At 39.8% G+C, this 13,037-nt stretch overlaps 2 protein-coding genes across 3 annotated transcripts in view; both read left to right on the top strand.

Moving 5' to 3' along the window:
- gapdhs (glyceraldehyde-3-phosphate dehydrogenase, spermatogenic) overlaps positions 1-1,802 on the top strand; it is a 15,063-nt gene extending 13,261 nt beyond the window's left edge. Inside the window, exon 11 of the mRNA XM_046043995.1 lies at positions 1,310-1,802. Within this exon, the coding sequence (XP_045899951.1) occupies positions 1,310-1,379 (70 nt within the window). The 3' untranslated portion in view covers positions 1,380-1,802. The remainder of the gene's footprint in view (positions 1-1,309) is intronic.
- Positions 1,803-5,264: 3,462 nt separating this feature from the next.
- tmem147 (transmembrane protein 147) lies at positions 5,265-10,875 on the top strand. Of its 2 annotated transcripts, none has more exons than XM_046044006.1 (8): positions 5,265-5,390; positions 6,248-6,346; positions 7,554-7,623; positions 7,800-7,865; positions 8,014-8,150; positions 8,237-8,321; positions 8,696-8,817; positions 9,939-10,875. In XM_046044006.1, the coding sequence occupies exons 2-8, from the start codon at positions 6,270-6,272 to the stop codon at positions 10,057-10,059; spliced, it is 678 nt and encodes a 225-aa protein (XP_045899962.1). In that variant the 5' UTR covers positions 5,265-5,390; positions 6,248-6,269; the 3' UTR covers positions 10,060-10,875. The 2 variants fall into 2 exon arrangements, with proteins under 2 accessions (XP_045899962.1, XP_045899964.1); XM_046044008.1 differs by lacking the exon at positions 5,265-5,390 and adding an exon at positions 5,412-5,544.
- Positions 10,876-13,037: the final 2,162 nt, after the last annotated feature.

Raw genomic sequence — 13,037 nt, 5'->3', positions numbered from 1 at the left:
AAATACTTGTTTTTCCTCATCAGATGGTTATCAATTTTTATAAATTCATATGATGTGATTTTCTGGAATTTTCTTTGGGATTCTGTCTTTCACTGTTAGAATGTACATATGATTAAAATTATAGATTGTTGCATTCTTTGTAAGTGGGCAAACCTGCAAAATCAGCAAGGGGTCAAATACTTTTTCCCCCACTGTAGCTGTATCCTAATGTCATACTGAAAGTTTTAACCACTCTTGTCAATAGGGCAGGATGGAACTGTATTTTTAGCTTTAAATGTCTGAGTTATTGATGTTTCATGTAAGATGACTCTCCTCTCTGCAGACTACAGTCCATGCATACACAGCCACCCAGAAGACAGTAGACGGTCCCAGCGCAAAGGCCTGGCGTGATGGCCGCGGTGCCCACCAGAACATCATTCCAGCCTCCACTGGTGCCGCCAAGGCAGTGGGCAAAGTCATCCCTGAACTCAACGGGTAAGGACAAAGAAATTTGTCATCAGCCAGATAATCAAATGCACCTTTTTTTTTTTTTTTAATGTGACTATGAGGTTAAGAAAAACCAAAAACAGAAGGTGACACCGTCACTCCGTCCTCTCTCTAGTAAGCTGACAGGCATGGCGTTCAGGGTGCCAGTGGCTGATGTGTCAGTGGTGGACCTGACATGCCGTCTGTCCAAGCCTGCATCTTACGCTGAGATTAAGGAAGCCTGCAAGAAGGCTGCACATGGGCCCATGAAGGGAGTGCTGGGTTACACCGAGGACCAGGTAACACCCACAGTTATTTCACATACACTGTAAAGCAAATACACAGCTAGTTATAAAGCCAGACCAAGACAGTTAGTGGGGATAGGGTGAGGTGGGGTAAAGAGGTTCAGGCCAGAGTATGTGCTATTGTTCACTTGATCCGGATGAAATTAGGATGTTCTAAATGAATTGTAATTTATTTAACTTGAAAAATATTACCTCTGTGACTGACAGTGATGGAGTTTTTATTTTGCAAATAGTCATGTATTGCTTAAGCTGTGCCTGGCTACACTACAATATATCTGACTTTAAGCGTGGTTTGTGTTCTGCAGGTGGTGTCCTCTGACTTCATCGGTGACACCCACTCCTCCATCTTTGATGCTGGCGCAGGCATCTCCCTCAACGACAACTTCGTCAAGCTCATTTCCTGGTTAGTTTTCAAATGTCTTGGTTAGTCCCACGTGTAAAACAGGAAGTTAGTGTTAATCTAACGAAGAAAAAGAAAACACATATTTATCTATTCAAAACCAATCAATTAATTTCTCTTCCTTCTTTTCCCTCCCCAGGTATGATAACGAGTTCGGCTACAGCCACCGTGTCGCTGACCTGCTGCTGTACATGCACTCCAAAGAGTAGACACTTCCTGTCCAAAAAGGAAATCAGGAAAGGGACCACCCCGACCATTCCTCCTAGCCATTCCTTTCTCTTTTACACACAGGCCCCTCCCATAGCCAAGTCATAGCATCACAGCGTTTAGCTCTACTACAGTATACGTAGGCAGCAGCAACAGTGTGTTTGAGTGCTCTTAGTTTATGTTTTTTCCTTTAATGACGAGATGATCGGTCGGTGACAGTATTTGTGTCCTTGTGCCCCCTCTCCACCTCCCACTGCCACTTTAGATGTGTCATTATGGCTCAGTACTATGGTAACTGTATCCATCTCCCTGTTGGTGTGTTTTAAAGGTTTAGTCACCAGTGGAAGGAAAAAGCTGAGAGGCAGAGATACTGTAACTCCGCTTAAAAGTAATGAGACAAAGAAATAAAACTTGAATAATCTCGAGCTGTCAAGTAGTCCTGTCTCATTATTATCTGTTCACTGTGTCCTGTGGAGTCATGAAACAGACAAAATGCAGAAGTGGAGTTATCAGACAAATTAAAAATATAACTGAATACATCAACAAATAATATTGTTAGTTAAATAATAGCAATGTAGATGAGTACAAGGACTATAAAGCTTTATGGTTTTAACCTCTGATCAGTTGGTTAAAAAACATTAGTAAAACAAATGAAAACTGAATACATTTCACTAGTTTTTATTCAACTCCATCTTTATCTAGTCCCTACATTCCCACATTTTTCTCACCAGCTTTCCAATTTTCCTCACTTAACTCAAAATATGAGTCAATATTTTGTTTCACATTGTTTAGTGTCCAGGTGGAATTTATGAGAAAAATTACAAAAAATGTGCATTGAAATAATAAATAGGGGTCTTCTTAGTAGTTAAGACATACCAGATATGGTTCCCATCTCCTCTCTCTCTTCCTCTCCATTTCCTGTCTGCATCTCTACTCACACCTATCAAATAAAGAAACAAAAATATTAGAACAAAAGGCTGTAAAGTCAGAAGTTAAATTAAAGAGGGAGAAGTTAGATTAAGGGAAGTATTGATATCCTCAGATCAGTCACCACCTCCCTTGAAGAGTAGCCTTTTTACTTTATGGATGCTGTTACACCTCCTGTAGCAAGTGGTAGGCAACTCAGTGGAAACATTAGCTGAAGGCTCATTACAGGAAGAGAGAGAGAGACTGACTCCTCTGTTACCCAATCCACTGTCTACAAACATCCTCTGGTAGGAGACAAGGTTGGGGCAGCCACAGGAGGGAACCTTTAGAGCCATCTGCTGCCTCATTGAAGGTACTGCAGCTACACTCAGACTGCGGGCTGTGCCCTAATATAGAAGAAAGGTTTTCCCTTCTGCTTTTTCCTGCCTTGGCCAAGTTACTTCCTCCTGAAAGGAACTGACATGAAAAGCTTTGAAAATTTACAACAGTTTTGCTGCAGTTACTGTTTCACTGAACATACTGCAACAGGAACAACATTTCAAAGGTCTGTGGAACTACTGCAGAAGTATTTACTGAAATAATTTAAATGTTACACATTTCTTTAATATACACTACATCATTCAATACTGGTAATAATCAATGATTTGTATTTGTCCTTTAATAAATATATTTTATTTCATCTTACCACCAGGATTTGTTATTATGACATGTATGTATTTATGTATATTTAGAAGGAATCTTGGCCTTTTACATTTCAGTAGATTTTACAAATAATTTAAGTGTTGAAAAATAAAGAAAACCATGTTCACAAGGACTTAAATCTGAACCATTTGATAGGGTTGACATTTTCGTAACAAGGGGACTTTGCTCTTTATCATTCTGTGGAAGTCTTCATTTCAGACTGCTGTCAGGTGCTCAGACTTTGCACAGTTACACATTTGGTTTGAATAGATAACATCATGCTGATACTAAGATAAGAGTGCTCAGGTAGTCAGAGGTCAGCACAAGGATGTGGCCATCAGCATCTCTTGATTCAAAATCAGCCATTTGCCTGCATCCTGAGTTCCCCATCCAAACATGAAGAGTGGACAGTTTAATTTAGCTTTCAGATGCAAATGAGCAGAACCTTTCCCTGCACCACTATATTTGGGTCCAATGTGTTTATTTATTATTTTTTCATCTTTTCCTCAACATTTATTTTTGAGAAATGTGAGTACTGTCTTCCTTGTCGTCAAACTGGCCTTCCTCTTGAAGGCTGTTTTTGGTCCGGCTGTGTTCAATTAAATTCAATTAATTTGTATTTATATAACACCAACTCATAACAGTTGAACTTTTCATATAGAGCAGATCTTGGCAAGACCCTTTGTCATATTATTAACAAAGTCCTTTTAGCAGGTAGAAACCTTCAGAGCAGAAATATGACAGACGGTGGGCAGCTATCTGCCTCGACCAGTTGGTGGGTTGAGGCAGATGTCCACACAGAAATAAAAAAACAATTAGTCTAAACCACAGTTTACTGGGATAGAAGATCACTCTTTGTCTTTCAGATAATTGATTTGCTGTCTCAGGAACTGAATGCGGCAACTGTGTTGTTTACAAACCAGTCTTTTTAAGTTTCATCAAACTACAGCCTCTGCAACTAAGCATAAGGTGACTGAAAGTGTGAGCAGTCGCAGATAAAACAATCAAAGCTTGTGTTTCTCAGGTTTGGACGGGCCTGCGCTTCCGGGGAAGGAAGTAGTGGTGCTGCATTATTAATGACTGTTTTGTCTTTAGGTTAACTGACCGACCTCTCTATACCACAGGGTCCTATATTCTATATCGATAATGTTTTGTTGTGATTGTGATACTTTCTGAAAATAAAAGATTAGATACTCAGAAATGTATATTTCTTGATTGATTCCACACCACAGAGGGAGTGATGATTTCATTTCACCCTCCCAGTATAGATAGATAGATAGATAAATAGATAGATAGATATAGAGAGAGAAGCCGCTGCACAGCATGTACCACAGACAAATAGAAGAAGTGGCTGAGATCAAGAAATCCTACCAGTGGCTGGAAAAGGCTGGACTAAAGGACAGCACAGAAGCACTAATCATGGCGGCACAAGAACAGGCACTCAGAACAAGATCAACAGAGGCTGGGGTCTACCACACCAGGCAGGACCCCAGGTGCAGACTGTGCAAGGATGCCCCTGAGACAGTACAGCACATAACAGCAGAGTGTAAGATGCAGGCAGGAAGTGCGTACATGGAACGCCATAACCAGGTAGCTGTACAGAAACATCTGCCATGACTATGGGCTGGAAGTCCCGTGGTCAAAATGGAAGACTCCTCCTAAGGTAGTTGAGAATGACCGAGCTAAGATCCTGTGGGACTTCAAGATCCAGACTGACAAACTGGTGATGGCTAACCAACCAGATATCGTGTTGATCGACAAACAGCAGAAGAAAGCTGCAGGACATAATTTGCCTGCTTGTCTTTTGGGGAATTCTGACAACATAAATGAATTCTCTGATGTCGGTGCGCCCTGAATGCACCAAAGGAGGTAGTTAAAGGTGATGAATAGTTCTAATGACTCACCCACACCTAATCCTGTACACCTGATGCTTAGCCAGTGTACACACACACACACACACACACACACACAGAGTAATGAAGTAGCTATTATATTACCTTAACTCTGAGCAGCATACAGTTGTCCTCAGGCAACAGAGGACATAGGGAGATTGGGACATTGTGCTCAATGAAGGACCTCTAATGTGATGTAGGCTATATGATGAACACTTGATCATTGAAACATTATCAGAGCCTCAATGTTCCACAAAAACAGGAATAAATATTTTATATGATAAAACAAAATGTGAGCAACAGAGGGTTAAATTGAGTCCGGAATGAATAAAAATAAGGTTAACACACGTTATTTGACCTATGTAGTACAGGGGAGCATTTAGGCGCTGGGGCGAGCATCTCGCGGAACACATTGTTAAGTTCCTACAGGTGAGATTGTCGGAGGCATTTCGAGGTTGAGCTAAGCTTTACTTCCGTTCTTCATTGGCCGAGACAGTCTGCTCTTCAGATACAGTAAGTGCTGACACTGAACGGCTCTGTTTTATAGGTGCAGTCGTGTGGTTTAAATGCTAACCTAATAAAGACCAGGTTTACGATTAAACTCGACAGAGAGACTTTAAATCTTCAAATCTTGATGTCCAGAAACAGGAGCGTGTCTACACCACTGGTGACTGACGGGATTGTAGTTTAGCTAGCTAACGTAACGTTACAGATTATTTATGTCCTTAATGGCATTAACTCGAGTAGCTTAATAGCTCTGTTGTAACGGATTAAAGCAGACACCTGCTTAACATTTTATCTGGCGATGACAAACTTGTTATTAACGTTACTTCACACATGCTGTAAATCAGCCTGTTAGCCTGTGAGGTAACCGGCGGCCATGGAGCATCACCCAAAACTGTTCACTGTGCAGTCTAACAAAGTCTAGCTGATGCTGAGGAGATATGAACATGAGTAAAATCAAGAACAGAAATGATAATTAATATTGTATAAGAATACTTGTCCGCTGCTGAAGAAAGCAAATAGTCAATTAAGTTAACCTATTGCAGGAAATAAACCAACAACAATTTAGGGTTGATTGATCATTTAAGCCAGTGAGAAAGCTCAATGCTACATCCTCAGCTTTTAGCTTCTCAAGTTAGAGCATTTACTTTCCTCTGTTGTAAATCATCAAATTGAATATCTGCAGTTTTGGGACAAGTCATATGAAGCCGTCACCTTGGCCCTTATAGAACTTTTGAGGGGCATTTTCACTATTTGTGTGTGTGTTTAAAATGGTTCAGTATTAAACAAATCAGATGAACATGTGGCCTGTTGTATCAACGGCCTGTGAAAACCTAATTTCTTTATGTCTCTTTCTTTCCACGCAGCTGAATTGTTTGACCAGACATCATGACACTGTTTCACTTTGGGAACTGCTTTGCCCTGGCGTATTTCCCTTACTTTATAACATACAAGTGCAGCGGCCTGTAAGTGTCTGTTTGAATCAGGGATCTGCAGCATGGATGGGGAATGATGCATGCCTATATTGTATAATATCCACCACAGCAGTCATGACCAGTGAAGGATAATTGGAGTCCAAGTAAAATACTGTGTTGCACCATCATGGCTGATTTTACATCATTATTACATGGTTTCTTGTTAATTTCTATAATGTTGTAGCAACATATGCTCAGAGACAAATAGGTCTGTTAATAATCTGCTTATGTGGACCCGTCTCGGGTTTGAGACGGGTCCACATAATCTTCTTAAAACTGTAGTGTGCACCTGATTTGACAGTACCTTTGCTTAAAGAGGTGGTATTATGCTCATTTTCAAAATCCCATTTAGGGGTTGTACCAGAACATGTTTACATGGTTTAATAATAAAAAAAAAACAACACTTTTTTTCATACTGCACATTGCTGCAGCTCCTCTTTTCACTCTGTGTTGAAGGCTACGTTTTAGCTATGGAGTGACACATCTTGTCTCTTTGTTGGGAGTTGCACATGCACAGTTCCTAGTTAAGGACTGCTAACCAATCAGAAGCAGAGAAGAGCGGTTAGTGAGACGCAACCACAGCTTTTTTTCAGCTGTACATGTTGTCGACCAGCTTGGCTGGAGCAAGAATTTCAGAGTGGTGAGTTATTAATCTGTAACAAAAGTATCTTTCATCCATAAACTTTCAACTGAGCTCTGTCTCTACATCATAGTAACAACTTTATGTCCATTGAATGTCTGCAGGATAGCTAGTTTGGAAGGGAGAGGAGAGGTGTGTGCTGCAGCTCAGTGTTTTTCCACCGGTGTTTTTGAGGGCATGTCAGAGTAGCCGCTTGGTGAGCGTTACGTGAGGTGCATTTAGCTTTCTTCCCTGTGTCGTCACAGGGATGAAAGGGAAACGGCTGGACTACAAATGAGCTGTTTTCAAGCAGTTCAGAGCAGTGTTTTCTGTGGGAGATGGGAAATCCCTTTGGGCTGGACTTTGGATTTTTTCACTTTGCAAACATGCACAAAAAAGGTATATAACTCAATAAAGGAGAGGGAAAAACCAAAAACCATAATACCACCTCTATAACACATTGCACCCAAGTTTCCGCCGGGACTGCCTTGTCTCTCAATAACTTGTTGTATTCTGCATTCTGTGCCTCCTCATTTTACAATCCTACGATTTAACACTGTTTTTGTGTTCAAACTTTAGTTCAGAGTACAATGCCTTCTGGAGATGTGTCCAGGCTGGAGCAACCTACTTGTTTGTCCAACTCTGTAAGGTGAGTGTGAGCTTTCTGATGATTAAACAATCATTCATGATTTTGAGGCTAAAGTGCCTGCAATGAAATAAAATCGAGCAGGGGAGATTGCAGGAAAAAGGACAAACTACGAGGTCATTCAATGCCTTGTGTTTTGAAGTGTGTAAACGGGGTTTGCTTACCTTTTTGTGTTTCAGATGCTGTTCCTAGCTACATTTTTCCCCACATGGGAAGGGGGAGCTGGAGTTTATGACTTTGTAGGAGTGAGTGTTGAAACTTCGTTATTCTTTCACAACAACACCAGAAAGGATTTTTCACGCATATTCACTTAACTATTATAAATGCAAAGACAAAGAAAGCAAGTAGATTACCAACTTGTGTAGGAGGCTGTAATGTGTGTTTGTTGTGCAGGAATTTATGAAGGCAACAGTGGACCTGGCAGATCTGTTGGGCCTCCATCTTGTGATGTCTCGTAATGCTGGCAAAGGAGAGTACAAGATCATGGTGGCTGCCATGGGCTGGGCAACAGCAGAACTTGTGATGTCTAGGTAAGCACTAATACTGTTTCTGCAGAGATAACATGAGCTAGACAAATTATTAAACACTGAATCTCACCGGTTGTGTGACTCTTCAGGTGTCTTCCTCTGTGGGTGGGAGCCAGAGGGATTGAGTTTGACTGGAAATACATCCAGATGAGCTTTGACTCTAACATTAGTTTGGTGAGTAGCTGTCCTCTTCTCTTTGCTCACTGCTCTACTCTGTCTGCTTCTGCCCTTCCAGTCTTCTGTCCTTGACCTTCAGTCGTACAATAAAAACATTTGTTCTTGTCTGTTCATTCTCAGTTCTCTCTGTCCTTGACCTTCAGTCTTACAATAAAAACATTTGTTCTTGTCTGTTCATTCTCAGTTCTCTCTGTCTGACCTTCAGTCTATCTGTTTTCTACTGAAAAGATTACAATAAAAACATGTGTTCTTGTCTGTGTGCTCAGATACACGTCTGTCTTTAGGTCTATTGTATCTGTAATGTGAATATTTGTATTAGTGTGTAAAGAAACTAAATTAAAACCAGTAATTATTTCTCTGTCTCTTTATAGGTCCATTATATTGCCATGGCAGCAGTGGTGTGGATGTTCACACGATATGACCTTCCTAAGAGCTTCAGGCTTCCTGTCACTGTGCTGCTGGCTCTCTGTGTCTACAAGGCCTTCTTAATGGAGTAAGTCTGACACGCTTTTACACACACTCATATGCAACGCAAACAGATACAGACCTTTAGACGTACTACTTTCAGGGATATGACATTGCTGCTGTTGGTGAAAAATAAATAGTTGAAGGTCAAATGGAGCATGTAACTCAGTTATCCTGACTGATTGAATTTAATTGCAAGAGAGAAAAATCCCAAAGAAGATATTGTTCATTAGTAAGATTTAGACATGTTGGAATTAGGGCTGGACCCAACAGCAGTGGGGTTTATTAATTTTATTCTCTTGTCCTAAAAGCTGTCTAAAAGTTAAAAGCAAATTTTGTATAATAACGTGTTGTTATAGTTCCACTACTGGAAATAGCACTCACCCTGTCTGTTCTCCCTGGACCCCCACCAGGCTAAACTATTCCCTTATTCTGCTCTGGACCTGCTCAGCTACAGCTTTCCCCTTGCTCTGCACAGCAGCCACCAACTCGGTTCTGCACATATCCGGTTTTCCGCTTAGTCCCGCTCTTCCCCGGCTCAATATGCCATCCCTTCAACCCTGCGATAAATATGCCTTTTATCCAACTCCTCACCTCTCTTAGTTCTGCACTTGGGTCTACTAGCCATAACTAAGTTATAGTTAAATAACTTGTTGTTTTAGTTAGCCTACGCTCTAAGAATAAAGAAACCGAGCGTTCACTCACTCAATCACACGGAGACGCAGACAGACTTATGCACTCATGACTGCCATTCAGTTCAACCAATGTTTGATCGCCTATGTAGTGCCTGCACTTTACTTTGCATGGGTGATAATAATGTTAAAGATTAAGAGACCAGCAGAACATGTTATTTAATTTCCTTTTTGTAAAAGGGCTCATTCTGTTGACCATATGTCATCCATCATCAAATTCATGGATTTTTACCTGTTTAGATTCTTACAAATGCATGAACAAGTGGAAGAAATGGGTATTTTAAAAATATCTGATAATTCAAGTTTCCTGATATTTAGGTGGCCAAATATCTGGAATCTGTTATGTAACTATTCATCTGTCGCTCTAATGGATAGTTCCACCACTGCCAATGCATTTGTTTTGTTTTGTTCGTTAAAACTGTAACTTACACTGTGTTTCTCTCTGTTGTGTCTTCAGGTTGTTTGTCCATGTCTTCCTGTTGGGCAGCTGGACAGTGTTGTTGGTGAAAGCCGTGCTGACCGGTGCCATCTCTCTCTGCTCACTGTTTCTCTTTGTCACGCTGGTCCACAGCAACTAAGTAAAACTCAGCATCCTGGGATAAGCCTTCAGCAGTCTCTCTGGTCCAGATTCTTTTTGGTCTGGGGTTGTTATAAATCAGAAGCTGATCCCTGACACCATTTCAGACTTACCACCATGTAACACCAAAGACTGAAAAGTGCTTGTTGACATTGGGTCGTTGGAATGGTCTGATGTATAAAACAGGCTACGAACAGGTAAGCTAACCAGTTCGTACAGACCACTGATGGAGAACATGCACTCAGGGTGAAGGTTTGTTTGCTTTCAGTCTACCAGTATGACTTGCAGGATGAGCGATGACATCAGGAGACAAGATTGGCTTATCTAAGGTGAATTTTTTTTATCCGAATGACCACAAATGAATTGTGACTTTATAAATAACATCATTCTTTCCTGTGTGTTGTCCAATGAGCCATTCTTAGATTAAATAGTGCATTTATAACAAACTGATGAAAATGACAGTTCATTGTGTGGCCACAAATTTATACATTTATTTATATACAAGTAAATAATACATATAGTCAAATCGGAACTGTAGCAAGATTTTTCTAATCATTGTCAAAATATTAAATATTTAAAGTAACTCAAAAAATTAATTCAGCCCGCAGTATAAAGAAATTGAGGTCCACTCAACGTTGTAATGATGGCATTTTCTTAAATTGTACTGTAATTGTATGTGATTTTGACATTTAATTAACAAACATTTCTTTTTGTCTTATCATGCTCTATGACTTTTGATTCATCAGACTATGTAGTGTCATGAATGATCAGATGTTCCATTTCAATTATTAAAGACGTGGAATTATGCTCATTTTCAGCCACGGAGTGATACATCTTGCCTCTATATGATCTTTGTTGGGAGTTGCACATGCGCGGTTCCTAGTTAAGGACAACTAGCCAGTGAGAAGCCGGTAAACACGGCTTTGGTTCAGCTGTATATCCTAGTACCAGCTTAGCAACATGGACTGGAGCTTCAGAGTGGTGAATTATTTATATGTCATCCATAAAGTTTTAACTGTGCACTGTCTCTACATCACAGTAACAACTTTATGTCCATTGACTGCCTGGAGGGTAACTAGTGTTTGGAAGGGAGAGGAGAGGTGTGTGCTGCAGCTCAGTGTTTTTTCACAGGTGTTTTTGAGGGCTTGTCGGACTAGTCGCTTGTCCAGCGTTACATGAGGCGCATTTTGCTTTGCAAAGGGAAACGGCTGGACTACAAACAAGCTGTTTTCAAGCAGTTCAGAGCAGTGTTTTCTGTGGGAGATGGGAACTCACTTTGGGCTGGACTTTTTCACTTTGCAATATTACATGCACAAAAAAGGTATGTAACTCAATTAAGAAGCCAAAAAGAATTATAGCACCTCTTTAACCAAATTACAATTAGATTTAGACCAAATTTATGAAGATAAGGCAAGAGGAGCATTTGTAAGATATAGAAGGAAATGTTTGGAAAAAAGAAATGCAGGTCTTTCCTCTTTGAATAAACCTAATATTAATGGACAAGTGTCAGAAAATGCAAGGGAAATCTCTGACTAATGTGGTCTACATGTGAAAAAAGCAGATAAATCATCCTTTAAAGTATTTTCACAAATTGAATAAAGGTTTCACAAATCTGAAACTATGTTTGATTAAAACTTTAGCCTCCGTGGGACAATCTAGTCCAGTTTTGAGATCTCTAGGTTTAGTGGTTTTGGATCTGGACCTGGTCTAATGTGGTCTACATGCGAAAAAAGCCTTGAAATCGCCCTTTAAAGTATTTTCACAAATCTGAAACTATACCTTTTTTCATTATCACAAATAAAATAAATTTTTTTCAAATCTAAAAAAGTGTTTCAGATTTTAGGCTTTGCCTAAAATGCTTGCCTAAAACAGCTTGCACAGCAGTAAGAGGTGCAAAAAACGGAGAATCGGTCGCTCAGCAATTTAAGTTAACTTTCACTTAAATTCCCCTTAACTGCCGAGTCGGAAGCTGTGAATCGGAAGCTAACTTCAGCGTCGTTGAAGGGAAGGATATTAATGATAGGCCTACATCTTTCTTCTCTTCCATAAGGGATAGTGCAAAATCTATAGATGAGGAATCAAAAAAGATGTGTGACCAGAATATAACTTTAGAAGAAATAAAAAGTAATATAGCTTAGTTAAAAGATAATAAATCCCCTGGAAATGATGGACTAACAAGCCAATTCTATGTTTTTCAAGATAACCCTGCAGAATTTATTTTATTTGTATTTAGGGAAGCAACTGAGGTTGGGAAGCTACCTCCAACCTTGTCTCAAGGGCTAATCTCCTTAATACCTAAGCCAGATAAAGACTTTTTTTGAAAAATGGAGGCCTATAACGTTAATAAACAATGGCGTCAAATTACTTGCTCTAATATTTGCTCAAAGATTGCGTTTATGCCTCAATACAATTATTGATGATTGTCAGTCTGGTTTTATGCGTGGAAGGCATATAATTAATTTCATCTAATTTTAGATTTAGTTGATTACAACCAATTTATTAATGAAAATAGTTATATTTTGTTTTTAGACTTTTATAGGGCCTTCCACACTGTGAAGCATAGTTTTTTATTTAATACTTTAGACTTTTTTGGCTTTGTAAGTTATTTTAAATGTGCAATCCAGACGTTTATAAAGGTTGTAATTGTTCTGTTAAACTACCATTTGGCACGCAAACAATGGCACCTCACATTAAAAAAAGATCATTTCAAAGATATACAAATAGCCAAAAATCAATTAAAATGCTGTCAATTAGCAGATGACACAACTATTTTTTACAGAATGAAGAAGAAGTAGAAAAGGCTATTGACTGTGTTAATGTATTCTCTTCGGTATCAGGTCTAACTTTAAATATTAAAAATTGGAGATTTTTGCCACCCTGCGTTGGACTGGCGACCTGTCCAGGCTGTACCCCGCCTTTCGCCCGATGTCAGCTGGGATTGGCTCCAACCCCCCCGCGACCCTGTACGCAGGATAAGCG

This window comes from Micropterus dolomieu, linkage group LG03 (assembly GCF_021292245.1).
Source record: "Micropterus dolomieu isolate WLL.071019.BEF.003 ecotype Adirondacks linkage group LG03, ASM2129224v1, whole genome shotgun sequence".
NCBI lineage: Eukaryota > Metazoa > Chordata > Actinopteri > Centrarchiformes > Centrarchidae > Micropterus > Micropterus dolomieu.
The sequence above is the reverse complement of the archived record's forward strand: the minus strand, read 5'-3'. Positions and strand labels throughout refer to the sequence as shown.

What these genes read in the sequence shown, in the direction of transcription:
- tmem147 (XM_046044006.1), top strand. Translation starts at nt 6,270, where the DNA reads ATGACACTGTTTCACTTTGGGAACTGCTTTGCCCTGGCGTATTTCCCT. An exon ending in GAGTTTATGACTTTGTAGGA is followed by an intron (nt 7,866 to 8,013) that starts GTGAGTGTTGAA and finishes TTTGTTGTGCAG; the next exon opens with GAATTTATGAAGGCAACAGT. An exon ending in TTGACTCTAACATTAGTTTG is followed by an intron (nt 8,322 to 8,695) that starts GTGAGTAGCTGT and finishes GTCTCTTTATAG; the next exon opens with GTCCATTATATTGCCATGGC.